The sequence below is a fragment of the Lepisma saccharinum genome, chromosome 8 (assembly GCF_977018435.1).
Source record: "Lepisma saccharinum chromosome 8, izLepSacc3.1, whole genome shotgun sequence".
Classification (NCBI taxonomy): Eukaryota; Metazoa; Arthropoda; class Insecta; order Zygentoma; family Lepismatidae; genus Lepisma; species Lepisma saccharinum.
This window is the reverse complement of record NC_139236.1, coordinates 6,875,553-6,902,531: the sequence shown is the minus strand read 5'-3', so window position 1 is coordinate 6,902,531 and position 26,979 is coordinate 6,875,553. Positions and strand designations below refer to the sequence as shown.

Sequence of the window (26,979 nt, the reverse complement as noted above, 5' to 3'; positions counted from 1 at the left end):
ATATATCACTAGAATTTTATAGTTACTCTTCAGAAGAAGGTATATGATTATGCGCCAGTTATGAGAATATTTATATTATATGAATATGTAGACGTCGACGTCAAGATTTTTTTGCGCTCCTATAACAAGTATTTTCCTTCGGATATTGGATTGCAACCGATAATCCTGGAAATCCATTCTGCCATCGCAGAATGATAATGATTAAACCACAACGGTTTTAGTTTAAAGCTTTGCCACAATAATATGCTAAGCATATTTTAGAATGAGTAGAGAGAATTAAAGATTCTTCAAGTTTTAGTGATGTTAGTATTTTAATGCATTTAAAGATCGCATAAATAATAATTATTATTTTATTTCAGGTAGTCAGGAGTAAATCAGACTCAATTTTTCCTTACCTTGTACCTTAGTACGGTTCAATTAATTTTAAGTATTTAAACATAACACCTGAAATGAAAATAAGATAAGTTTGCAGTAAAATTTAAAATAACATAAGTTAAACAGTGCTAATAAATTTAGAGAATAAATAAATTATATTAAATAAATAAATCACGCAGATAATTTGAGCCTAGAGTCAGAAATAATTAAAAGTTGAGTTAAAATATCTACTATTTAGACTAGGCAGGCTTAAAGTACGTATTAGCTTTGAAGAACTGTTTGTTTTGATTGCCTAAGCAACATGAAAATCATTGCGATTTTAGTTATTTTAAACGGATTTCTTCCATACGTAAAAGCTTTTAATTTTATTTATCTGTTGAACAAGTCCTTTGACTATCCTTATAATATAATTACAATTTTATTATTAACAACATTTATTATTAGTATTTTTATAATTTTCATAATCTGTTATTTTCAATGTCAGCGCAAGAAATCTATTACTTATGACCATGAGTGTACCAACGAGTTACAGTTAAGCAAACTTAATAATGATTCACCGCCCATTGATCAGGTTTACGACGATGTTGCACCGATTGTTGAAGTGGTACCATTAAAAACGAGTCACCCACCACTGCCGCCTCCACTGCCTCAGTCCATTATTATTCCACATATTGTACAAAAAGAAGTTCAAGACGTATCCAGAATTAGTTTAGCCACTAAAAACGACAGTATAGATTTGCCGAAGAATATTTTATCCATTAAAAATAGAGTTCAGAAAATTGCCGTAAACAAGGGTCCTAATTTTGTTCAAAACAGTCGCAAAATGGAAAGTGAATTGCCTATTTCACACTGTGTTCAGCCAGTTGTAAAAGTTAAAGAGTTATTTGCGAATCAGTTACCAGTAAAAGTCAAGAAAGTTTCAAGTGTTACTTTAAAAGCAGAAAGTAAGCTAAATTTTCAGGTTCCCGAACCTGTTGTATCGTTTACAGACCATATTTTCTACGACTTCATGTTCACCTAGAATTTTATATTAATTACGATTCAAATTTTAAGTATGATTCATTTTTTACGTTTGATTGTACCTTATGCAAGGTTTATTACTCATTCAGTTTGCTAACAGCTTCCCAACTGTTGTTATTACGAGCACGGAAGTGTTCAAGTAACACACTGTCGCAAGCGCGACGATATTTTTTCCCTTTCCATTCCGCCTATGATGTAATTTTTAAAAGTCCTTGACTTCCTTTTCGACTCCCGCAGCGCTTACTAGACTTTGTTCGTAGTAAGTTAAAGTTTTGTAAACAGTTACGCGTCATTCAATGTATCAGCGAACCATCGCCTTGCATTTTCTTTCTCCGTTCCTATGCCCGCTGCTCGAAGCAGCGACCTTTTCCCCTCCACCTCTCCGACGGCACCCGAACGTACCCGAAGTCGCCGAGCACGGCAGCGAACTTGCCAGAGCTTTCGTTGTCGCCATAGAGAAATTTTCAGTTACGTCCAGCGACCACAAATGCAACCTTGCACAATTTAGAATGTCTCGTATCAGCAAATTCCTTTTCTGCACTCAAGCTCTCTCCCGAGTACTTTGAACACGCTAGAAGCTCAGAAACACTTACCACAGGCTTTGCATATTTTTTTTTGAGTTAGTGGCGTTCGTTCAGTAAAATTTTAGGGAATCAGTTTAGTTACGCATATAGCCATTAGAATTTGAATTTTACATTAGAAGTTCATGTAAACAATGTTAGGGATATTTTGTTCTATATAGATAATTTTTTTCCGTAAAACGTCGCATTTATGCACTTCAGACTAATCACGACCAATAATTTTACAAAAGGAACAACAAGACGAATTTTTTTTTTGCGTTTTTCTCGCAAAATTTTCCCGTTTTTTATAGAGATATTTATAGTAAGTAAGTTTTTTTTTGGGAAATCGACGTACATTTGGTTTAAATCAGGATAAAGTCAAACGAAATTTTGATAAAATCAGGGAAATTTCTACAAAAGGGCAATTTTAGCACTTTATGCACTTAGAGTAATCAAGATTATTAGCAACATGCCATGCTAAGCCTCGGTGATTGGCACAGGCATGTGCAGCAAAAGTCGCCACGGCATCGTTAGCCTTTCCAAATTTAAACAGTGTGGTTTACCACAAATGTTGAATTTGAGAAATTATTATTATTATTATTAATATTTATTATTAGGAAATTTAGTTTACTTACCCAATTTGCAACTTATTCGACAATGCAGCAATAAATTCATTACTTCTTACTGATTAACTTCGTGTTAATGTTAGTACAGTAGGTAATAACTAGTCATTTCTATTTATATTCTAATATATTGCATAACTATTCTCTATCTATTTTGTTTAAACATACCTAAGGGATTGACACACCATTCTTATATGGGTCAAGTATACCTTTCCGCGGCGGGTCTGTTTACATGACCAAGTGATTTGAGGTATACGGCGGACTCAAGAAGTTTTGAGTGGTTAAATTTCTTTTGTTTAAAGAAAATTTGAAATTGAGAAAGTTTTATTATTTTTATTGTGTTTCAAATTTGAATATCACCTTTTTTAATTCCCTAATGTTACATTTTGTTACCACCTGGAGTTTCAACAAAACTCAGAAGTAGCATTTACTGAAATTTTGTCTTACATTGCATATTAATGAACCACGGCAAATTGCACCGGCCTATTGTTTATTAGGAGGCCATTAGAGGCTTGTCAAAACAACCTTTTAGCATTCTAATAGCTTGCTTTGCGCAACACAAATTTTATATATTTATTAGAGGGTTCACACCATAATATTTTTTTTTTAAATTTAAACAGAATTTAGAACATGCTTGCAACACTTATTTTTGTTTATTAATTTTACATTTTGTAATTTTGAAGTGAAATCTATTACTGACAATAAATTATTTCAGTTTATTAGAACACGCAATGGTATTTTAATATCAGGTTCAGGTCAATTTATTGTTATTCAGAATTTGAATAATAATTTGAACACGCACAGATCAATTCAGCTTAACGAAGGGGAATCTCTATTTTTTAATTATCAGGATTTTTCGCAAATTATTGTGGATCAACAAATTTTACACACAAGAATTTTAGCTTTCGAACAAGTCAAAATGCAGGAAATTGAGTTACTACTTAATATCCCCAAGAATTTATCTGATTTCACTATTCCCCAATGGACTTCGCTTGAACTTGCTTTAAAGCAACTTAATCAATCAATTAGTAAGAACATTTCATTTCAGGAATTAATTTTAAACCCTTTGCCCATGTCTATATTAGTTTTTGTTATTTGGAATGTGTTATTAACCGCAACCTTAGGATATTACTTTTATAAGCATCATCAGCTTGCGAAACAGATTAATTCAGAGCAGCGCAGTAATAATTAATAGGTTAAGGCAACACATTAATCATGGACATTAATATTTTAATTACGGTTGGATATTTTATTTAAATTTTTCCTTATTTATTTTCAAAGAGTTATGGCAATTATTTTATCAATTTATTTTAATCATATTTTATTTTGATGAGACAATTTAATTTGATTTTAAAGAAAAGACAGTGGAAATTAGTTGGTTTTGTGTACATGCATACTTGAATTATATATACCCATCCTATTGCAATTTCCTTTCTTTGTCATAATTTTCCCTTTATTCAACCTAACCTGTCTATACGGAGCACCATGGACAAGCAATGCCTACACCATCCATGGGCATTTTTCATGACGGACATCCGCAGGCAGTCTACTATTACCAGGCAGAAAGACTGAGTATCATTCTACGAGGGAGACATGCAGACATTTTAAGTATTATTTCAAGAAGAGACTCGTCACCACCAATTTGAGGGAGACATGCAGACATTTCTACTCATTACTGCACGGAGACTACCTTTTACAGGAAGGATGTAGTCAACCATACATTTCCCAGTATAGCGGACTACACATTATCAACAACACCTAGTGATGGAGCTAGATAAAATTTCCCTCCACACTGTTTGCAGTTCAAACAACTTTTCCCCATCTCCCAAGTTCTACGGGTAATTTACTACATTTTTACATTGCCCCAATGCAGTCAAGACAACAAGCAATCCAGAAAGAAGAGGAAGCAGAGAAAACATACATTCTACAAACAGCAGTTCTGGTCACAAACAATAATTACAGAATTGTGCTACAGTGTTTCTACATCTACACATGCGAGTTCCTATCATGTGTATCTATTTGGTCATTTAACATGCATTATGGGAAACAATATTTTTCCATAGCCCTTATACACATCTTCAGTTTTGTGCCATGCATGAGAACCAGTTTTATATGCATTCAAGTTTACAGTATACTACAAGGAAGCGACAAGCACCAGTGGTGTCAATTGACCAGTGCAATTAGTGCATAAATTTTTAAGATGAAATTTTGCACTTTGAATAATAAACGGACATGCAAGCAATAAAAAACATAATTACAGCACTTTCGAACATTTTAGAAAGCATGCTTTAGTGCCAATATTTTATGCATATGTTTATTGCATGCAGATATTAGTGTGATATATTTTTTTCCCTCTTCTCACCAACATGGAATATTGAAAGCGACACATTTGTTCGCAGAACATTTTTTGATATTTATAACTCAAGCACATAGTTTTGTCACTTGCAAGATTAATAATTTTTGTGTGCAGTCATACAAAGGTATTCACCACGCCATAGATGTGTATACAGTGTACAGTTTAAACGTAGAAAAGAAAATTGAACGCTATAATTAAGTTTTACCAGCGACAGTTTTCAGTGTAACTCACTATATGCATTTGAATATTGTATAATAATACATTGGAATGTGCAACACAGCCATGCAAGTTCATATATTCAACGATCTTAGGAGTGCAGTGGCTACGTAGTTCGTAAAACATACGCACTTTGATATGATCAGGTTTTCACACGGACAAAACAGTGAGATGTGACAATGTTTTACATGCTTACTTACGTGTACTTACTTGTGCACCTTTTTAAGGTTTTTCTATTTATTTGAAGAGTCTATATCAAGTGGCAATATAAATAAACATTGTGAATTTCGTTTTATCTTGCAAAGACGCTCCAGCCAGTCGCTTGCCTCGCGAAACACACAGAGTCGTTACCGCGTGGCGAGGCATCACAGACTCTTGACTAGGAGCAGGTTGATGAGCAATTATACATAATACACATTACGTACACGCACATGTGATACATTAAGAGTTTTTTCGCTTAACGACACGAACTTTTGTGATTTCTAGTCCTATAATAGTATATATTATTGTTTTTTACATCGTATAAACATACGAATTTGTTAGTATTAAGGGTATTATTCATTATAAAGTTTAGGGAATAAATTTTTTTTTTCCTTCAGGCTACGGCAAACAAGGGAAAGTTATGTTTTGGTGGATTTCTTTTGTATATTTGGTTTTTTAAGAAAATATATGGAATTGGCGAACCTGAGTCATGTCAAGCTTTGCGATTTGACTTTTAAATTTTCAAAGGAGAAAATTTTTCCTAGGAGGCGCGAACGTATCAATCCCTAAGATTGTATGTTTATTTTATTAAGTCTCTCTGAACGCTTCATGTTGACCAGGGCATTCACTTGTTTTTCTCAGCTGTCTCAAGCCTCTTAGGCATGTTTACAATGCATTGTGTTGTGCCATGCAAACCTCCTGAGCATTCAGGAACAGGTAACACTTCTGGTTATGGTGTCAGCGGTTTGCATGGTAGCAATTATAATAAACACAATTCGGCGATTCGGCATCGAGGAAGAGCTCGATGGCCAGGGAATATAGAGGTGAGACAAGCTGGGAAGTGACTGGACTTTGGGAATTGAGTTGGTAGAGAGAGGAGGTCAGCAAGGCAGGAGGTCGATAGTGGAAACACGCTTTGGTCAACAAGTTAGAAGCTTACAGAGGACTTCGCTATTTTCATTCAGCTCAGAGACTTCAGTTAGACAGGTAATTATCCTACACCCAGCCATGATACAGGTTCAACGGTTCACAAAATCCAACGAGTTGCCATTGTCTTTTCAGTAGTTTAATTCCTTTGTGTAATTTGTACCTTTCGCATGCCAAGCAATAACTCGTCATGTCAATGACGAGTGGTCTCATCAAGAGGATGAATGATGAGTAGTTTACATCACCCCATCAGTTAACTGGTTAACCTGCTAGATACTCTTAAGATCCCACGAACTTTAAGGTTCGTTACGGTACATGCAAGGCCAGGGCTGTACCGGGACTGGTCCAAGATCTCTCACCTGAAGTGATGCAAAGCACCCACATGTACTCAGCTGTATGGGGTTGTGCAATTGGATTGGCCTTCTGTGAATTGTCTGCACCATTGTCTGACCATACAAACACTCACTATGTCCGGTCTGCACACCTCACACGATTGCTGGTGGCTCTGTGCCAAATTCTGAGCGTGCAAAAATCTACTGCACGTAGGCTACATCGCAGTCGGTGGGAGACTATATGAGAGCTGCAATCTTAACCTAGAACTGTCCTAAAATGGCTGCATTGCTACTGTACCAGATTATAGCTACACTTCTTCCTGCCTGCATGTGTGTGTCGCTCTCCGGCCACTAGTGTTGCGTACAAGCACCATTGGAGCTTTTTCAGGACGTCCCTTGTATATGAATATTCAGAAGCTGTTATTAACAAAGTTTTCCTTGTATATGAACTTTCAGAAGCTGTTATTAACAAAGTTTTCCTGTTTTAATGTTTGTTTAGCTAAATCAGGTACCTATACAATGCAATTCTATAAATTACTTGCGTTAAATTTCTAATACCTGCATAACCTTTTCGTCAGCAATAATGGTATAACTGCATGTGTCAGTTTCACAGTACCTCACTTGGACATACTGTACTGAAGCAGAAATCCCATTGATAATGTAAGGAAATGTGATGCATTCTTCTTTTGTATAATTCAATTGTTTCACTTACCTACAAGCTGGTATCAAAAAGTTTCGAGACAAGCTCTGTTTACAAGATATTACTTTATTTATCTACGTTTACACATGATCACCTTCAACATAGTCACCTTGTACAGCAATACAGTGCTCCCAGCATTTCTGCCACTGCTGGAATGCATCCTGGAAGTCTTCTTTTCAAAGCGTGTAAAGCATATTCTGCAATTCCCACTGGATCTCCAAAATGGTGTCAAAACGGCGACCTTTGAGCTGGATCTTCAGCTTCAGGAAGATGGCGAAGTCCGCAGGAGCCAAATCTGGCGAGTAGGGTGGGTGCGGAAGTGTGATCATCTTGTTTCTGGTGAGAAACTCACGTGTGAGGAGAGCACTGTGACAGGGTGCATTGTCGTCGTGGATCAGCCAGTTTTTCTCACCCCACAGATCCGGGCGCTTTCGCCGAATGTCCACCCTCAGATGCCTTAAAACCTGGCAGTAGAACTCGCTATTGACGGTCTGGCCCCTGGGGATGAATTTGTGATGCACAATGCTGCGAATGTCGAAATAGACGATGAGCATGCACTTGGTCGAGCTGCGGACCTGCCTCGTCTTTTTCGGTTGTGGAGATGATGGGCTCTTCCACTGTGAAGACTGTTTCTTTGTCTCAGGGTCGTACCCATACACGCAAGTTTCGTCACCAGTAATGATCCTCGACATGAAGGATGGGGCATCCACGCATACTGACAGAGTTCTTGGCAGACTTGGACGCAGTGTTCCTTCTGCTCTTGGGTCTGCAGCCTGGGGATGAACTTGGCAGCAACACGGCGCATGTTCAAATCACACGTGAGGATTGCCTGCACTGTTCCGTATGACACACCGACAATGGCAGCAATGTTGTGAATTGTTTTCCCATGATCCTCATGCACAAGTTTCCTAATGGTTTCGACATTTTCGGGTGTTGTGCTCGTTGAAGGTCGTCTTCCAGTGATGTTCTTGCACTCTTGAAGCTCGCGTGCCACTCAAAACACCTCGCATGATTCATTGCAGCATCGCCGTACACTTGCCGAATCATGTCAAGCGTCTCTGTGGCGGATTTGCCCAGTTTCACACAGAATTTCATGTTCGCTCGTTGTTCTAACTTGCTGTCCATGATGAAATTGCAGATGTGGTAATGCACGTGGTCAGAAGAGCACCAGCTGCACAGCTCCCGATGTACACAATACAGGACAATGTCTCTTGGCACACTGACTTATGAAGATTGGTGCTCCCTGTGCCTGTGCGTGCTGCCTTGCACTACCATCTGTTGGCATGTTACAGAACTAGTCTCAAAACTTTTTGATACCACCTCGTATATGCAAGAGTTAAGTTGTTTGCTTTACAAAGAAGAGATAAGTAGTTCTATGCATCAAAAAATGAGTCTGAACTCATGGTTCTTGCAAGCAAAGGGTTCCAAACCTCAGTTGAAATATCAACATATAATACCGAGAATGGATAAGGAGACTGACAAATTACAAAATGTATTTCTTAATCAATATTCTTCACTCTAATCTCATTTATTCGTAACTTTAAAAATAATCAAGTATTTTATTTTAAACTTACTGCGTATGATAAAATTCTGTAATCCTTCCCTAGCTTGTGAATTGTAATAATTTTCCAAATTCACTATTCTGCAGTTTGAATTCAAATCATAGATAATAGAGAAATTAAGTCAATTTCATAGAATATAATATTTGTACTTAACAAATCCATACCTGGATCTGTATGAGTTTATTATTTCCATTTGGAAAACCTCGATTTAGTTTAGTTTGTAATTGTCAGGGAAAAATGTAAATTTTGTCCTGGTAAAGTCAGGGTATTTCATTTCTGCTTGTTTGTAACCACCTTGTAAATGCTTTCATAGTTAGGTTAGGCAGGCCAGGTTTACTTCATTTAGCATTTTAATAATAATTCTAGTTATTTATTAGTTTGGTTAAGTTATGCAAGTCAGGTTTCGTTCTCTTAGTACTTAAATATGATCCCTAAATGCCTCGTACTACTGATTGTGGCCCAAGTTCCGTTTGTTTAATTCAGATATTATCATGGTACACAGGCATATTTTTCATCGTTCAATTTCTTTTTATGTCTGTTAACACATACTTCGGAGTTTTACTGATGACTTACTGCATGTTTTCTTGAGAATGGGTTTTCACTTCCATATACTCCTATAAGATTCTTCTCTTGCAACCAGTCTTAGTTACCGAATGCTGCTGCCAGTCACATGTGTGTGATGCGAAGGGTTTTGATAGTTAGGTTAGGTCAGGTTTAGACCTCTTAGTATTCAAATAACGTCTCTAAATGCTTTTGTGATTAGGTTAGGGGGCTAGGTTTAGAGTTCTTAGTGTTACAATAATTTCCTTAAATGCTTTCAACATCTCATGATGTTGGTGCTGGTCTCAAGCACGACACCCTTTGAGCCTCGTGTTGGCAGTAGTTTATGGAATGCTTTGTGGATGGAAAGCAGAGATATTTGCGTAAAATACCTTTTACAACTTATTTTCACTGATAAATAGGACTTTTCGGAACTGCAAATAGTGCTAATTGCTTTCAGGGAGCTTCAGATTTACTTTCACAATAATTTCCACCGATCTGTGATCCTTTCTCTTTCATTTATGCCGTGCCTATGGGAACCATGGGTGCTTGCATAAAGTACTTTTTGTATTTTTTCTGCTGATAAATGCCACTTTTCAGAACTCCAAACAGTAGTAATTACTTTCACTAAGGTTCTAACTTACTGTAACAACTTCGTCTTTCTCCTTTGAAACTTTGAAAATATCATTAAACATTCAAAGTGTTACCCATATTTTGAAGGGATCAACTCCTATTACCATGACAAAGCAATGCAAGTGCTGCATATTTTTTCCTTATGTGATTTACGACACCTGATTGTGAATGGATTACATGCTACTGTATTTTTCTTTTTTTTTTCAGGTAAATATGGACAATGGTCTATTCTATTTTATCTCTAATGTAGGCTTTGTGAAATTCATTATTTTTGAACTGATTATGGTAATTGAAGTTGTTGGCCAATGACCGAGTTGTTACTGGCATTGCCTACCCTTTTGAGAATGTCATGCCATGCCAGCGGGAACTGGTCAATATTACCAAAATGAGCATGATCTTGCATAACATAATGTAGTGGTAACATAATGTAAATCTAGAATAATCTTCTTACTTGAAAAACCATAATTATAGTATGATTATACCTATTGTACCACACTGCAATGTGTTGCTCATTCTTGGGATCCCCGAATGTGCAGTGGTAGCGTCGTCACCTTGAAATCAAGGGATTCCAGATTCGATACCCGGTGGAGCGTGGAGGCACATAGTGATTCGGGTCCCACTTGAAACTGTAGATCCAGTCCTGATTAGCCTTACTGTGCATAAAGTGGACTTAAAACACCAACTCAATGTTGCTCATTCTTAGAACCTTTCAAACACTCCTCATAATTCGCCTTGCCAAAATAATCCAACAGTGAAGACCTAAATTTTCCTCTTATATCTAGAGTGACCACACGTCTCGTTTTGATCGGGTCAGTCCCTTTTTAGAGGCATGTCCTGGTGGTCCCGTTGATATTATTAAAAAAACATATTTTCCCATTTTATAAAACTAAAATCTAGATTTTACAAATATTTCATTCTAAAAATATGTTGATAAAATTTTCAAAATAGCGTCGAGGGAATGCAGTGGCAAAACAGTTTGACTGCTTTCCAAGCACTTCATAAGAATCATATTGTTCCATTGTCATCGGCAATGTACAAGCAGACAACGGTCTACTGTTTAAGTTAGCTTGCAACCTGAGTTGTATTGCTTTGAGTGTGTTCCATTATTTGTGGAGCAATGAATAAACATGGCCAAAAAGCGTACATTTAGTTTCAATACGCACCTGCAACTGTAATTTAAATTCCTGCATCTTGACACAAAGTAAAAGGACAAATCTCGCATTGTGTGTCCGATATGTGGGGAGTTTTATGAACAGTTGGTGAAGAATATAGCTGTTCTTCCTCAACTTCTGCGTAGCACTAACATCAAAGGATGATCAGAAGGGGCCAGAAACACCATCTAAATCATACCGGATTGTAATAATTAATACCTTTTGACAATGGAAGATAATATTTCATTTATTGTTTAGGATGTATCATTTGTGTGATCCATACTTTAATAAATAATAATACGTTAATAATAACGATAATTTTATAATTAAGCCTGAATGATTTTTTTGGTGGAGGTAAAGTGAAATGAGAAGGTTTTTTGGGTCAAAATATTATGGTCACCCTATTTAGGCCTATATGACATTCACCCATGCCACAGATAGTGTGGGTAAATGTGCACCTTCATGTTTTTATTGTTTAAAGATGGATTTGCAGCGATGCATTTTAATTATTGTATTTTAATTTCTTTCCTTGTGCAGCCATTGGAAGAGATTGTGGAGGAAAACTTGCCGAAAGTTTTGCAGCTACTGTTAGAAATGAAACAACATGTTGGGCGAGTTACAAATGTTGTAGACAACATGCTTGGTCGTGTTAAAAGAGGAGAGGTTTCAACTGCCAAGGTAAATGTATTATTTCTTGTGGTATTTTTCAGATGTATTATTGCTGTTTTGTTTAGATATTTATCTCTCTGATGGAGAAGAAATAACAAATAAAAACACCATAAAAATGCACAAGGTCTATTATCTAGACCTTGCATATATATATTTTCATTTAAATGCACATAAATGCACATTTATTAAAACGAGGTAAAAGTAAATAGTTAAGGGTACAAGTAGAAAATACTTATGATAAAAGATAGTGTCCTGCAATTTTATCATCCTTAATTTTTACTATATTTTAAACACATATGCATTTAATTCTCCTGCCTGGGTGGGTTTGAAAATTTGGAAGTGCAACAGAACCTCGATTTTACATTTTTTTCAAGGGACCAAGCTGAAAAAACTTAAAATGCGGAAAAATGAAAAATCTAGGGAAATTTTATATTTTGCCATGTTAGGACCATCAGGTTTAAATGAATGTGGGAATGTAAAATCTGGGTTCCACTGTATTTATGAGATACATGTCTAGACATTTTTGTACATTTTTATGAAATGAAATTTTGGATAATGGAATTGTGAAGAGAAGTGGGTAACAGTATGGTATAGGGAAAACACATTTCATTCGTTCATTTCGTCATTTTTTACATTCGTACTTACCTATTATGCATTGCAAAACATTGTTTAAGGTTGGATTTCGCTTTCATGAAAATAGCTTCAATTTTCCACATATCGAGTAATTATTGTTTGTTCCTCTCACACACAATATGGCGGAGAAATCTTGACTAGCGTTGTCGATGATCAGTGGGTTTGCAGTGTTGCATCCTTCTTCGCCGAAAAATACCTACTTTCGTGTTACTTATTTTGTATTTTTTTCTGGGTTCGAAAACCCCACGAACCATGCACGGATAGCCCCACGAACCATGCACGCGTAGCCCCACACACCATTCACAGATAGCCCCATGAACCATGCATGGATAGCTCCGTAAACCATTCATAAATAGCCCCACGAACCATGCACGCAAGGTTAGGTTAGGTTCTGTTTGGTTAGGCAAACATAGTTAAAATTGTTATGTTCTGGCAAAACAATGGCGAGTTTGGAAACACTGACCAGGGGTTACATCATAGAATGCACAGAACATTTGGTTCGCGTAGTCGAATGTAATGGAGGCAAGAACGATTGTGCATCGGAAAGACATTAATGTCGAAGAATACATGATTTACCAGCCAAATGAGTTGAACGAAGGGAGAAAACACTTCCACGAGCTTTCAAAAGTCTACAGAAACTCAGTTCCGTAAGTAGTTTCTCCTGTAAATTTGAAGAAATGTGTTTTCCCTATACCATACTGTTACCGAGAGGTGAATAATAACGGAAAAACAAAATGTTGTTTGGGTGTCTTCTGTATGAATTTCTTATCTTCCCTCCCTCTTGCACTGAGCAAAGCCATAGGTCACACCCTCTGATCAAACTGCCCTGCTTCCATTGCAGTGTTAAAAATATGCATACACTATATCAGTGCTCGAAAAATTTTCTTCAAAGGTAGGTGCCAGCTCTGAAAATCAGGTGCCAGGAAACCACCTATTAGCAATTATGTATACTACAGTATGTTTCAAAAGTCGCGCAATCTAAACTTTGAAAAAATGTATATCATGAAAATCGTAAGAGATATTTACACCGCGTTTTCTGCACTAAACTAATACTGTAGGCTATAACTGGGTTCATAAATTTATGTTAGCCTTTAACTAAATAAAAATAATTACATTATTTTTTAAAAGAAACATTGTTAATTTGCTGAAAACATCTGAGAACTGATTTTCAACAAAAAAAATACCAACTCTTAAACAATTTGTGTGATCATATGTTGGTGTTTGACTGGTTTTAAGGCAGTTGCTTTGTGAGGTACAGCAGAAGCAGGGCATTTTTATTGGAAAACCTCTTGCACATGAGTGTAAGATTGAGTAGTAAAATACTCCTCAGCAATGCACACACACTGCTCCAATGAATACGCCATGCTGAATCAATTAAAAAACAGGCACAGTAGCGGCGAAAGTGAGCGAAGAGAATTCAATGTAACCAGGAGCAGTCTAGGATTCTCTCAAGAGTCCAATTTCTGCACAAAATCTTGATTTACGATTTTTCACGTAAATGTATAGCCAATACTTAGACACATGTTGCATGCGACTGTTGGCAATATTTCTACCTGCTAGTGTTGCCATATACGGAGATATGTCCCAAAAATGGCACTTTTCACTTACCCATAAAATCGCCAGTCAAAAATTCATCAAATGTTGCACATGACCAATATTGGTCGCAAATGACAGATTGACATGGCATCAGTCATCAAATGTCTAATTATGACCCTTCGATAAATTCTTACATATTTTTCATACTCAGAAGTTCATTTCTGGAAAAATTTGAATGTTTCTTTCCATCAGTTATTAATTTATATAATTGTCTGTACAGAGTGAACTGATAATTTTAGGCGTTGAAAAATATCTCAATGGATGAGGCTTTATAATGGAGAAAACCCAGTGTAAATATCTCTTACGGTTTTCATGATATACTACATTTCCAAAGTTTGGGTTGTGCGACTTTTGAAACACACTGTATAAGATGCTGAGCATCATGGTATTCAAAACATCGCTAAATTATTTGAGAAAGCAGGGAATGGGGTGTTGGGGGACAAAGGGTAAGAAATTGTTACTGACTCTATGGAATGTTCACAACGTTGATGAAGAAAAAATGATTTGCTAACTTACGATGTACTGCAATTAGAATCATCAAAATTTCATGCATATTACAGCAAAGGATCACAGTCGCCTTCATAATAAATTTTAAGGTTAAAATTGTGTATTTTAATCGCTCAAAATGACATTTTCGGACATTTTTTTGAGGGGGAAGGCAGTTTACTTGACACTTGAAAATTTTTTTACTGAAGTTACTTATCCTGAAGTACTGTATTGTGTACAAATTTCAGATTTTTAAACAACTGCCCACCAGAGATATTTAACCCTGAACTTGGATTTTTTTAACAAAAAGTACATGTTTATGACCCTGTAGAAAAACAAATATTAAAGTCTCAAGCTTCAAATAATTTTGACGTACTCTATTGGTACACAGGTACTTGCGCAAAAAAATTCAAGTGTCAAGTAAACTGCCTTCCCCCTCAAAAAAATGTCCGAAAATGTCATTTTGAGCGATTAAAATACACAATTTTAACCTTAAAATTTATTATGAAGGAATAATATTTAGAAAATTACACAGAAATATAATTGTAGCCTATAATGTGCTTAACATCACAGATTTTGTCTCATTGTCGTAGGACTTACCAGAGCTGAGGAAAAAAAGTTGCCGCTGATGCTTACGAATGGAGAAAATGACGCGCGCCATGATAAAAAAATGCCCGCCATCTTCAAATCGGTGATAGTAAAAATAAAATAAGAGTGGTTCTGAACTGTCAATATATGAGGCTCACACCACCTCAAAAAATAAACTTTTTTAAAAATGGTCAAGCAACCAGCTGGTATGATTTCATATGGATTGACCCTATAGTGGATTTACTTTGTCATATACCTGTACTGGGATTTGATAAAATAGAATATTTGGAAATCTAAAATTGTATTGAGTTGTATTTAAGATTTGCTCACTTTGTTTCTTAAGAATTACATTCTTGCATGCATGAAGTTACGTAAAAATAAGCAATACAATATGGCCATTCCCCATCCAGAATGAAGTCTGAAGCATTCATTTTTACATGCATTCAAAATTAAAGCAAGTCTAAATCTCTTGTTAAAGTACAGCTTCATTTTCATCTCAACCAGCCTTGTGGTAGGGGTTTTTAATTGAAAATATATATATTGTAGGGATGAGCCGATGCTGATATATTGGTATTGGCTGATACTAATGGTATTGGTATCGGAAAGTATCGGTTGGAATTTATTTACCGATACCAGTCAATACTTTTTGCCATTTCGGTCTTTCACAGTGTCCACAAAAATGTTGCACAACACTTTCGGGGAGTTCAATTATCCTGGAAATTTTGCAAAATTTGAATTTCGTTTAATTTTGTACCACTTTTGAAGTAAAAAACTGGGTTTTGTGATTACGTAAGATGTATTTTAATATTTTAATTCTTTCATATTTTAAATCAAAATTCTTGGTAAATTGATGCATATAATTGGAGTAGGATACTTACACACTAATATTGATCATTATTTTGAACACCTTTAAATTATAATTTTCAAGTATCGGTGTCGGTATCGGTTCAAAGTGGTATCTGCTCAGCCCTACTATTTTCTTAATTCCAACTATACCACAGTAGGGGGCAATTAAATTAATGTTAAGAAAAATGAAAGACAGGTCATGAAAAAGTCAATAATTTTGGATTTATTATTGTGGTAGACACCCTGCTAAGTCATATGACTAGCGAGGAGTAGAAAAATACAAGGTGCATGGGTCACCATGGTGCCTGAAAATTTTCAACTGCCAACTGAATTTTCAAATTCAGTGCTAAAAAAATATATTTTTTAATATTCCGAGTTCGCTTATGGAAATTTTCCCCCTTTTCTTCTAAATAATGAATTCAGTATGTGCTTTTTTAATGTTTGTGTTTTTATGTGTCACATGTATCATTAATTATAAATTTGTTCACTGTTGCTGGCCGAATTTTAAAATATGAGGGAATATGATACAGTTGGCCACATGTTAAAATGTATTGCATAGTTATTCATGCTGTTGCCAGTTGAGCCTTCTTTAGAAATGGCACCCTGCTGCAAGAATTAATTACTTTTAATCCAATCTTGTATTTATCAGAGCCGGATTAAGATGAAATTGAGCCTGATGCTGCATATTGTTGATTTTTTTGTATACAACTAACTCTCAAGGTGAAAATTTTGCTACCTGTGTCTAGGCGTCTGAAATTGGGGCTCCAAATTTCATTCTTAGATTTATTTCCAGGTTAATATAGCAAAACAAAACTGTTCAGCTTTCGGAAAATTCTTGTCTGTTTTCATCTGGGCCTATTTCAGGAATGGGCCTAATGTTGCATCATCAATAGCACCCACCTTAATCTGGCCCTGGTATTAATTAATAAATGAAATGTTTAAGAGCACATTTCAAAATGTGTAGCTTTATCTTAGTTGAATTCATGGCTTTCTTAGACCGTAACCCTTCCTTCCATTATTCCATTCTTAATTGACAAAGAGACTACCTTGAAAATTTTAAGCAGAAAACATGATTTTGAATTGCCTGATGATATTTGGGATTCATAATTTTTTAAATAAAAAGTAATGTGATCAATTTTTTTTATCTGAAATAAAAATGAAACAGACTGCTTGTTTTTCACAGTTAAGTGACTATATTACAACAATGTAACATTGACAACAAAATTATTGTATAATGAATTATCTTTTTTGTTTAAAAATTCGTAACCATTGTTATAACTGTATCTTTAGTCAAACTAAAAATAAATGTCACAACGAAAAACTGTTTTTATAAAAAAGGTAAAGTGTTCCCCTGTGCTTAGCACCATGCCGTGAAGGCGTATAGGGGTGTGGGGGTAACGCCCCACACATTCTTGATCCAGTCGTGAGTGGGGGTGATGTGATCAGCATCACGCCCCTAACCGCCTTTACCCCCCAGGGTTTCCCCCAGGTACCCATGTTATTCGACGCTGGGTGGGCGCCGGGGCCGCTTCCATCGTTAAAAAAGTTCCCGGATTTGAACCGCTGTTTTTATGCTTAACCGTAAACTACAAGAGAAATAAAAACATAATATATATTTGTTTTCATTTATTCACAAAATGAAATGTAGGAAATTGTTTTATTATTATATGCTATTGTAATGAAAAATACAGCCATGGTAGCTGTGTCATTATGCCATCTGACTACAGAACCATGATTTTTTCCATCTGTTAAAGCAGCTCTAGCACGCACCCAGGCATGTTTTGTCATTTGGAGCAGTTTCTACATCTACTTTAGAGCCCCCTTTTGTCCAATATCTAGATCTCAAATCTGCTATCAGCCTATAAACCAGTGGTCTCACAACAAAGGTGGTTGTGTTTCATATTCTAGTTCGGGGTTCTATGTCATGTGGAATGATAGTCATATTTTTCCCCTGGTATCTACGAGTCCCATAAACATGAGAAGTTGAATTTCCTAAAAAATCATGAATAATTCGAATTTGGAAAGTAATTTTGTACGCCTGTATGGTAATATAAAAATCTGTCATTTCTGTGGACAAGTTCAGTGAGGAGTCAACTCATTACATTGCCATCCAAGATTCTGGATTCGAATCCCAGTGTTTTAAAAATTTAGTAATTTGTTATAACCAGGAAATACTAGAGCTGAGCAAGTTAAATATAGCTTGAGCAGGCAGAATTTTTAAATCCAGGCCTAAGGAGTTAAGTGTGCATAGGAACATTAACCTTTAGTTGATGTAACATCGCTTGCCTGTTAACTCATTCCGAACGGGAATTTTTCAAACTTGTGCTTTTGAAACTTGGCGTGAAGTAAAATAAATCATAGCATGAGAACTAATTGTCGTAGAGAGATGATTTTTTTTTTTTTTGAATGACTAGGCTTTTAGTGGAGGTGAAATTTACACATTGTACCTCACAATAATGAAAGTTAACGGAAGAAGATGAAAAATTGTACCATAAGAAAAGAAATAAACTTAATCAGCATACCATGTGGCCACAACAATAGAAGTGAATAAAAAAAATCTGGTATGCAGCAGTGGTACACTCCTACAACCATGCAAAGTTTCGTTGAAAATAGGCTGATGCTTCTTGTGGAAAAAAAGTAATAACAATGGATAAGCATGGCAGTGTTATCAGCTTAGGAAATAATTTCTGTAATTTCGCTTCTAACATCAACCCTATGGATGCTGGATAGACCAAATTTGGAGGGAAGCACAAAAACCACTCTTGGAGAATATGTAATGCCCATCTTACCATTTCTTTTTGTGTAAAAAAAGAATGGAAATGTGCAACATTTTCAAAACCCTGGACCCCTAATTGTCGCATGTTGTTAAAGTGTTGTTGAGGACTTATAGCCCATGTTATAAGATCTATTCTACAGTACACACAGGGAAACAAAGGACTTTTTCAAATTTGCTTATAAATAATAGTAACATTGGATGTATTATTAATTAAATCAACCATCCTTAGTTTCTATATTTATTACAATCTCATTGAAATGTAAATGTAAGTTGGCATGATTTTTTAAAATTAAAATTTTGTATCTCGAGTAGCAATATTTTATGCTGATAACTGTATCTGTCTTCTTTTTTTAAGGGTTTGAGTTTCTTGGAAGTCAAATACCACATGCTTCTAAGCTATTTAATTAACCTGACATATGTTGTGCTTAAAAAATGCTCTGGACATAAGATAGCAGGAGATCCAGCTATTGGTAAGAACTTTTAAACTTATTGTATTATAACATCGTCATCATCCTTCGCCGTTTCCTGCCTCTGGCTGGGTCAGCATAGAAGTCAAGCCTCTCCATTTTTTCCTGGTCTTCCACCACTCCTCTCTTTCCACAGTGTTCCAATCTTGTCCTCTTCTCCTAACACTCTCCACTATCTGCTCTTTCCACCGACATCTTGGTCTCCCCCTTGGCCTTATTCTCACTCCTTGTGCATTGTAATATAACATGGAACTAAATTTATATTTACATTTGTACACACACACACACACACATACGAGGGTGTACCAAAAAAAACATTTTTTTTTTTGTAAAATCCATGTATTTTTTTTTGTTTACAAAACGACCGTGTCACTATCAAAGTACTCTCCATTACACGTAATACATTTGTCCAATCTGTGATTCCATTCTTGGAAACATTTTTTAAACTCATCTGTTGTGATGGCTGACAGCTCCTTTCTCGTTTTTTACTTCACCTCTTCTACATCGTCAAATCGCTGTCCCTTCATGTCCCTCTTCATTCGGGTAAACAATAAAAAGTCGCAAGGAGCGAGGTCAGGTGAGTAAGGGGCGTGGGGCAAGAGTGTCATGCTGTTTTTTTTGCCAAAAACATGCACACTGAGGTGACTGTGTGCGCAGGTGCATTGTCGTGGTGGAAACACCAGTCTGCCACAAATCAGGCCTTTTATTGTCGCACACTGTTATGCAGTCTTTTCAGAACCTCTAAATAGAAAGCTTGATTAACAGTCTGATGTGGTGGAACGAACTCTGAATGCACTATTCCCCTCACATCAAAAAACAAATGAGCATTGTCTTGATGTTTGATTTCACTTGACGAGCTTTTTTGGGGCGAGGTGAGTCTTCGATTGGCTTGATTAATGTTTGGTTTCGGGGCCGTAAGAATAGCACCATGTCTCGTCACCAGTGACCTTGGAAAAAAAAAAGTCTGGGTCGCTTCGGAGCTCTTTTTCAAAGCACGGCATGTTTCCACTCGACACTCTTTTTGCTGGTCACCCAGATTCCGAGGCACAAATTTCACAGCGACCCTTCTCATTCCCAAATCTGTTAAAATTTGCTGAACCGAGCTCCCAGATAATGTCCCCAGCTCTTCAGTGGTCCGTCGTCGGTCTTTGATCCCAAGTTCACAAATTTTGTCGACATTTTCGTCCATTCTGGAAGTTGAAGGACGTCCAGAATGAGGTTTGTCATCAATCGACATGTCACCTTTTTTGAGGCGAGAAAACCACTCGTACACTTGAGTTTTCCCCATAACGCTGCCCTTGTATGCTGTGTTAAACATCACAACAGTTTCTGCAGCATTTTTCCCGAGCAGGAAAAAAAAAATTACAGCTGCACACTGTTCTCTTACATCGGCCATCACAAGAAACAAGGTGCAAGCGAAACTGCTTTTACGAAAAAATCACTGTGACTAGAGACAACCTTCTCCGGCAAAGCCACTGGGTGCACTGAACTCACAACAAGTTGCTCAACGCCTGCCTAGCGGGAAATTTCGTACTACGGAAGCTCCTCCCAGCGCAGTGCTATTCCATTTTTTTTGGGTACCCCCTCGTATGCAAGTATTTAGTCTTGTATGGAACTAATCTTCATAAGAAACACTTGAGTATCTTAATAAATAATGCTTCATGCACTTCACTTGTTATCTATAAAAGTGCAAGGAAAGAAAACAGATTGAAGCTACAATATGTAGGAAACAGGAAACACCGGACAACGTGAAAAGTAGATATTAATTGTTTAGCCACATCCTCGTTACAGAAAATGAAGATATCTTCTGAACTTAAGGCATGCTGGGCCTTTGACTTGCACCAGCAGTCATTTTTTTGGAAATTCCACTTATTTTGAAAAGCCACTATGATATTCAAAATTGTGAAAAATTAAATATCTTAAGAATTCTTTCTACAGCATTCAAGCGAGTCTCCATATGGATTGCTTTTTCTGTTAACTAAACATTTGTGATTATTTCATGGCACTGTAAGCCTATTTTCTATCATAGATATGTAATCAACACTGAAACCAAACTACATGTACATTCACTTGAATGATCTGGAACGAGAAGTAATTTTTGAGAATTTTGAAATAACGTGGTGTTTTCTTGTATAGGATTATTTTTAAATTGACTTTACTGATGCATGTCCAAGGTGCAGGATGGCCTTTAGGTGGCCAGGGAAAAAAAAAGAAACTAACCTGGAGTTGGAGCTCCAACTTAGCTCCAAGCCAGCCCTGGTTGCATCTGATTGTTTGCTCTTGCTGTTTTACCTGCCTAAAATTTGCTGATATTTCTACATAATGCATCTCATGTGTGTGCCAAACTGTAAGGTAATTTACATCTCTGTGCATGGAGGAATTAGGCATCGTCATCAGCAGTGTTTCAAAGGCACCATACCCCGTTGCAGTAGCACCGACAGAGACAATTTTACACAAGTAAAACAGCGAGAGGAAGAGATCAGGCAAAACCAGGGCTGGCTCATTTGGTAGAGCAATTGCATCGTATGCCAGATTCAAGTGCTGGTGAAGCCTGCATTTTCTGCTGAAATTTCTACATGTTTCCAGTATAGTTCGAAAGTGGTACATGTGTCTAAAGTAAGCAATATCTAATTCCTTCCCTTCCGTTCTGATCTGTTTCTTTCCTTTGCACTTATATACGTACCACCTGAATATGTTTAAAGGTGCCACTTTGCACAGTTTTTTAACACAACAATATAAGCCTATTTTTCGGAAAATAGGATTCAATTTCTATTTATTTAAACTACCAAATTTCCATGTACCACACACACCTAGTTTGGGATATTCAGTGTGACTGATAAATACGGACTGTGAATGTGTGTGTACCTTTCCAGCTTGTTTTTGCAAATCTTATGCTTTCAACATCAATCATATCAAATGTACAATTGCACATCAGGGAATACACCTTTCCTATGTTATGCCAAATAGTAACCAGAATGAAAGTGCACAAGATCTTGAGAAAATGTTCAGTGTGGTGTGCAGGAGTCCATAAGAGCCTCACACTGTCTCAGACAAAAATGTTACGTTTGATTTGCCATATGGCTTTCTGAGATTGAAATCTGATTTGTGTTGTTTGTTCACGTGTTTAATTGCTTTTGTAAGTTAATACAATTTTTCAGATTTTGTTATGAAATATGAAACTTGAACCCTGATGTAAAAGTTAAAGCTATGCACTGTGTCATGATAGCATGTAGGCTTAGTGTAGCATGCTACAAAGCCAGAGACCAGGCTTCAAACCCTGGACAAAGCATAGGTGTATCATTGGATTTTTTCCAGCATCCATTTTAAGGGTTTTGTTCCATCACCCATTTTATCAGTACATCATCCATCATCAGTATTGCAATTAACCAAAGAGGTAGAAAAGAATGTAAAGTGACTGAAATAGAAATAATGATATGGGAGGAGTGGAGATATAGTCTCACGCAGTTTTGATCTTGTCCATATTGGAGGTAATATAGACAGCACCATGCTTTGGCTGCCATTACCTCTCGGGGTTGCCCCCTCCCCCCCCCCACACACACATATTCAGCGATTTGAATAGGGGTGAACCTTCAGAACTGCTTTATTTGGGGACAATTCCCATATGAGATAATCCATATCCTGAATAGAACTTGCATCTTTCTCCCAGTGGAATGTAAAATTTTTTGCAAGTGTCTTTATGTTATCTCACTCATATTCATAAATCAAAATAAAATACATAAGTCACATTAAAAGCAAAGTTTTGATCTTGCAAATAAGGGAGAATAAAACAGGGTGATGACAATAGAATGCATTTGGTGGTGTGCAAGTAACTAGTGAAGTACATTACATGTGGAATTGTTACATTACATTACATTGGAACAATTCAGAACCTCGTGTGCATCACATTTGACCTTGGATGGAGCATGACCCAGGTTGAGGGAATGTCAAGCAGCATGTTATTGTCGTGACAGGTGACTTGTATATTAATGAAAATTCTGAACACAGTCAAAATGTAATTTTTTAGTGTATGGAGATTCTTCGTTGTTAGTGATTTGAATAAAGAAAATTACAGAATCACACAATTAGCCATTAAGAACAGCTACACTATGGCAGTAATTCAAAGATTATTATGAACAAGCATTTCAAAGAAAGAATGATAAGTGCAAATAACCTGAAGGAACAAGTAACCCCCAATGAGAGAAATTATTCCTTGTTGTCATAAGAGAAGAATCTTGCTGAGAAACCCAAATGCATAATGAGGATGTATAAGTTGGTACCAGCATATACATGACAGAAAAACATCGGGCAGCAGTTTAATCAGTTAGTGACAACATAAAAATTTGCATTGATTGGAATGTATAGGGAAATGTATTGGATAAACTGGCTACACAATCAAGGTTAATGAACATAGTCGTTGCATTTCAAATAATGTACTAGACACAGTACTCAATGAACATCTTTGAATGAAAGAACATGATATGAGAGAAATTACAATTATGAGAGTAATTATGAGTGGTGTAGAAAAGTGTGTGAAGCAAGATTAATTCTTGAGAATGACAGGGCACATATCTGCTTGCAGAGAAATGTAAAAGATAGATAGTTCAATTTTATAAAAGAAGTAATTGAATATGCAAAAGATAGTCTTGACAGCTATTCTAGATTTTGAGTTTTTTGAAATCCCTGTACCTTGGGGCTTCACCTAAGGACAAATGTTATGCCTACAAGCTTCTGAATTACTCCGGTAGATGACACCACATGTGATGTAATTTGCTAGTTTGTTGAATACCATCAAATTCATCTTATCCTTCTCACCATTTAACATCATGCTGTTTTTATTCTTCCTAACGAAGATCCTCATTTGATTTGATTCGGTTTGGTTTATTTTACTTCACATTTTTACTACTTTTGGCTAATCGCGAAGATGGGGATGAGTGATGATATGATGAAATTGATGAAAGGACACTTACAAAGAACACCCATACCCAGGGCAGGATTCGAACCCTTGACCCTGGAGTCATAGCATTGTCATGCTAACCTTGACATGGAGGCCAGTGAAGATCCTCATTTGCAGGATTGAAACGTGTGTTTAATCTGATTGCAGATTCCTAGAGGCACTTCTTTTATTCTGTGTTGTAATTATATACTCCAAATAGAATTTTAGTAATCAGTTGTGCGATTGCTGTATTATAAACATTTGTAACATTGGTATTAGCCAATAATGTACTTGAAGAATGGAAATTTTTCAATGCTAGGTTACAAATGCATTGAAGATGAGAAATTTGAGACTGTTTTTGCTTTTCTATTCTAGAACGCCTTGTGGAAATTCGAACGGTTTTGGAAAAAATAAGACCAATAGATCACAAATTAAAATATCAAATTGACAAGTTGGTGAAAACTGCAGTGGCTGGTCGGGCAGATGAAAAGGATCCTTTGAGCTTTAAAGCTAATCCAGAGAACATGTTGAATAAGGTATGTAATGAATATTACTGTTGTGATTATTTTGCTCATCTCGAAAAAAAAAAAAACAATTAAGTGCTAATATAGTTTTCCATACTTTTACTTCAAGGTTACATAAAATACTCCACAAAGTTTTTCTGTGTAATTCATTCACCTCCTTTCACAGTGGGCCTTGCACAACACAGTAGGCTAGTCGGTCAGCCTCAGTCAGTTTTGTTTCGTGTGCATCATATATTTTTTGACTGATTTTACTTTAAAATCACAGATTAAAGCAATAATAGTGGCCAACAATGGAAACTCAAAGTAAGCTTCACCCGAAGCATTTTAAGTTTGCTGGAAGGGAAGTAAATTTACTATAATTAATTCTACAAAATCCATGCCAAAGATGTCAGTTAAATATAATACTGTGCTTTTGCATTGACCATATTTACAATTAATTGCATACTTGCTAAAAATACCATGTTAGGGAATCGAAATATGTAATTCATAATTGGGAAAAGAGACACGCAGTAGTATATATATAAATATGGAGAAACTAGTACTCACTTTTATCCTCGAAGCTGTTTTTTCTTTTTCGATTAATTTCAGTGGCCACTGCCACCATCCTCATTGGAACTTGCTGTACTGTTGCTTGACGTGCGTCTTTTGTTTGTAGTTCTCTGGTTGCTGCTAGGTGCGCTGTTGTTAACTGTGCGTCTGGGTCTGTGTCGTCTGCTATTTCCGGGCGATAACTGTTGTAGTAGGGGAATCCAAGTATGGTGCGCTTGCCTGCTATCGATGTTTAACTCATGCGGGAAGTGCATTATGTTGTGCGTTTCCTTGATTTTGGTGTTTATGAGCGTGTGGGCAGTGTGTTTCACTTGAACCTTTTGAATTTTATGGCTATTGTATTTGATATGTTTAGCAAGACCAGTGGTGGGTTGGGCTTTTTTCGCATCTGCTAGGTGCTGTTGGATTCTTTCATTGACAGTTCTGATGGACCTGCCGATGTAATGTACCTTGCATTCACACTCTGCATCCTATACATCTGGGTTATTAAGGTGGGGGGGAGAGGAAGTACCGTTTCTGTTTGTTCCGTTTATCAGCTATTTTGGAATTGGGTTTGTGCGCTACTTTGATGCCATATGGAAGAAGCGACATTACATATTGCAATAATTTTGAATAAGTTATTTACAGTTTTTTGTACTTAAAATTCACATACACCTTGAAATTTCAGTTCTAACGTTACGAAAAAAAGAACTATGCTGTACTGTCATACCCTGAAATAAATAAAATTTTTAGGTCATTTTGTTGATATTTTTAGGTCATTTGAGAGAGCATTTTTCAGATAATTTTATGTCATCAAAGTCTGGACCCTGCTCATAAGTGACTGCAGATGCACCACAAAGATTGTTCTTCTTGTGGTATGCAGACAGTAACTCAGACTAGAACATATATGTGGGTCAGCAATGGGTCTATGCTAAAATGCAGCAAAGTTGTGCAACCGTACGTGCAGAAATCTATTAGATAATAAACAAAGAAACAAATTAAGATTTTTATTTGACTGTCCCTCTTATCTGGTGACTTCATCAGGTGTGTACTGACATGTCTGATGAAGCCACCAAACAGGTTTCGAAATCGATTGCAAAGAAAATTTGCGTGGAAAAATGAAAAGTAAGCTTATCAGAGTAAATTACCTACCTTCAAGGAACCGCCAAACAGATATCTTTAGATACAGTGTCCCTCCTAGTTTAATTAAATGCCTTTGCCACACAATATCAAAAGCCCCTGCACACAATGGTACCTCACTTTTGAGTTGAGTGATTGTATTTTCAGCATATATGGGGCCCCACTAGGGATGTACCCAAAAGATATCTCATTGCTTTAAATGGTATAGTGCAACCACAAACAAGAGAACCTTCCTTCAGAAGCCTTCGCATATCTTCCCCTCCATCCAATCAGCCTGAACCACAGAGAAGCTTGCTCCACTCTACCCCTCGCCAACACGTGTAAGTGCAATGCACAGGACAAGCAACATGCCGCTCGATATTAAATATTGCAATAATTTTGAATAAGTTATTTACAGTTTATTATACTTAAAATTCACACACATCTTGAAATTGTATATATGAGTGTGTTTTGTTCTCAGTTTTGAATAGTCTGTTTCAATAAATTTAATGCAATGTTGCATTTTTTTTTACTTTAAAATAATTGTTACATAAAAGGAAATATAAATGTGAGATAAATTACATAAAATGTAACATATTGTATATCTGTGGAAAGAGG

General features: G+C 36.4%; 1 protein-coding gene across 1 annotated transcript in view; it reads left to right on the top strand.

The window, feature by feature from the left end:
• LOC145991365 (neuroguidin) overlaps positions 1–26,979 on the top strand; it is an 83,731-nt gene that overhangs the window by 14,086 nt on the left and 42,666 nt on the right. Inside the window, exons 2-4 of the mRNA XM_083127359.1 lie at positions 11,734–11,874; positions 19,146–19,260; positions 24,566–24,726. Of these exons, the coding sequence (XP_082983485.1) occupies positions 11,734–11,874; positions 19,146–19,260; positions 24,566–24,726 (417 nt within the window). The remainder of the gene's footprint in view (positions 1–11,733; positions 11,875–19,145; positions 19,261–24,565; positions 24,727–26,979) is intronic.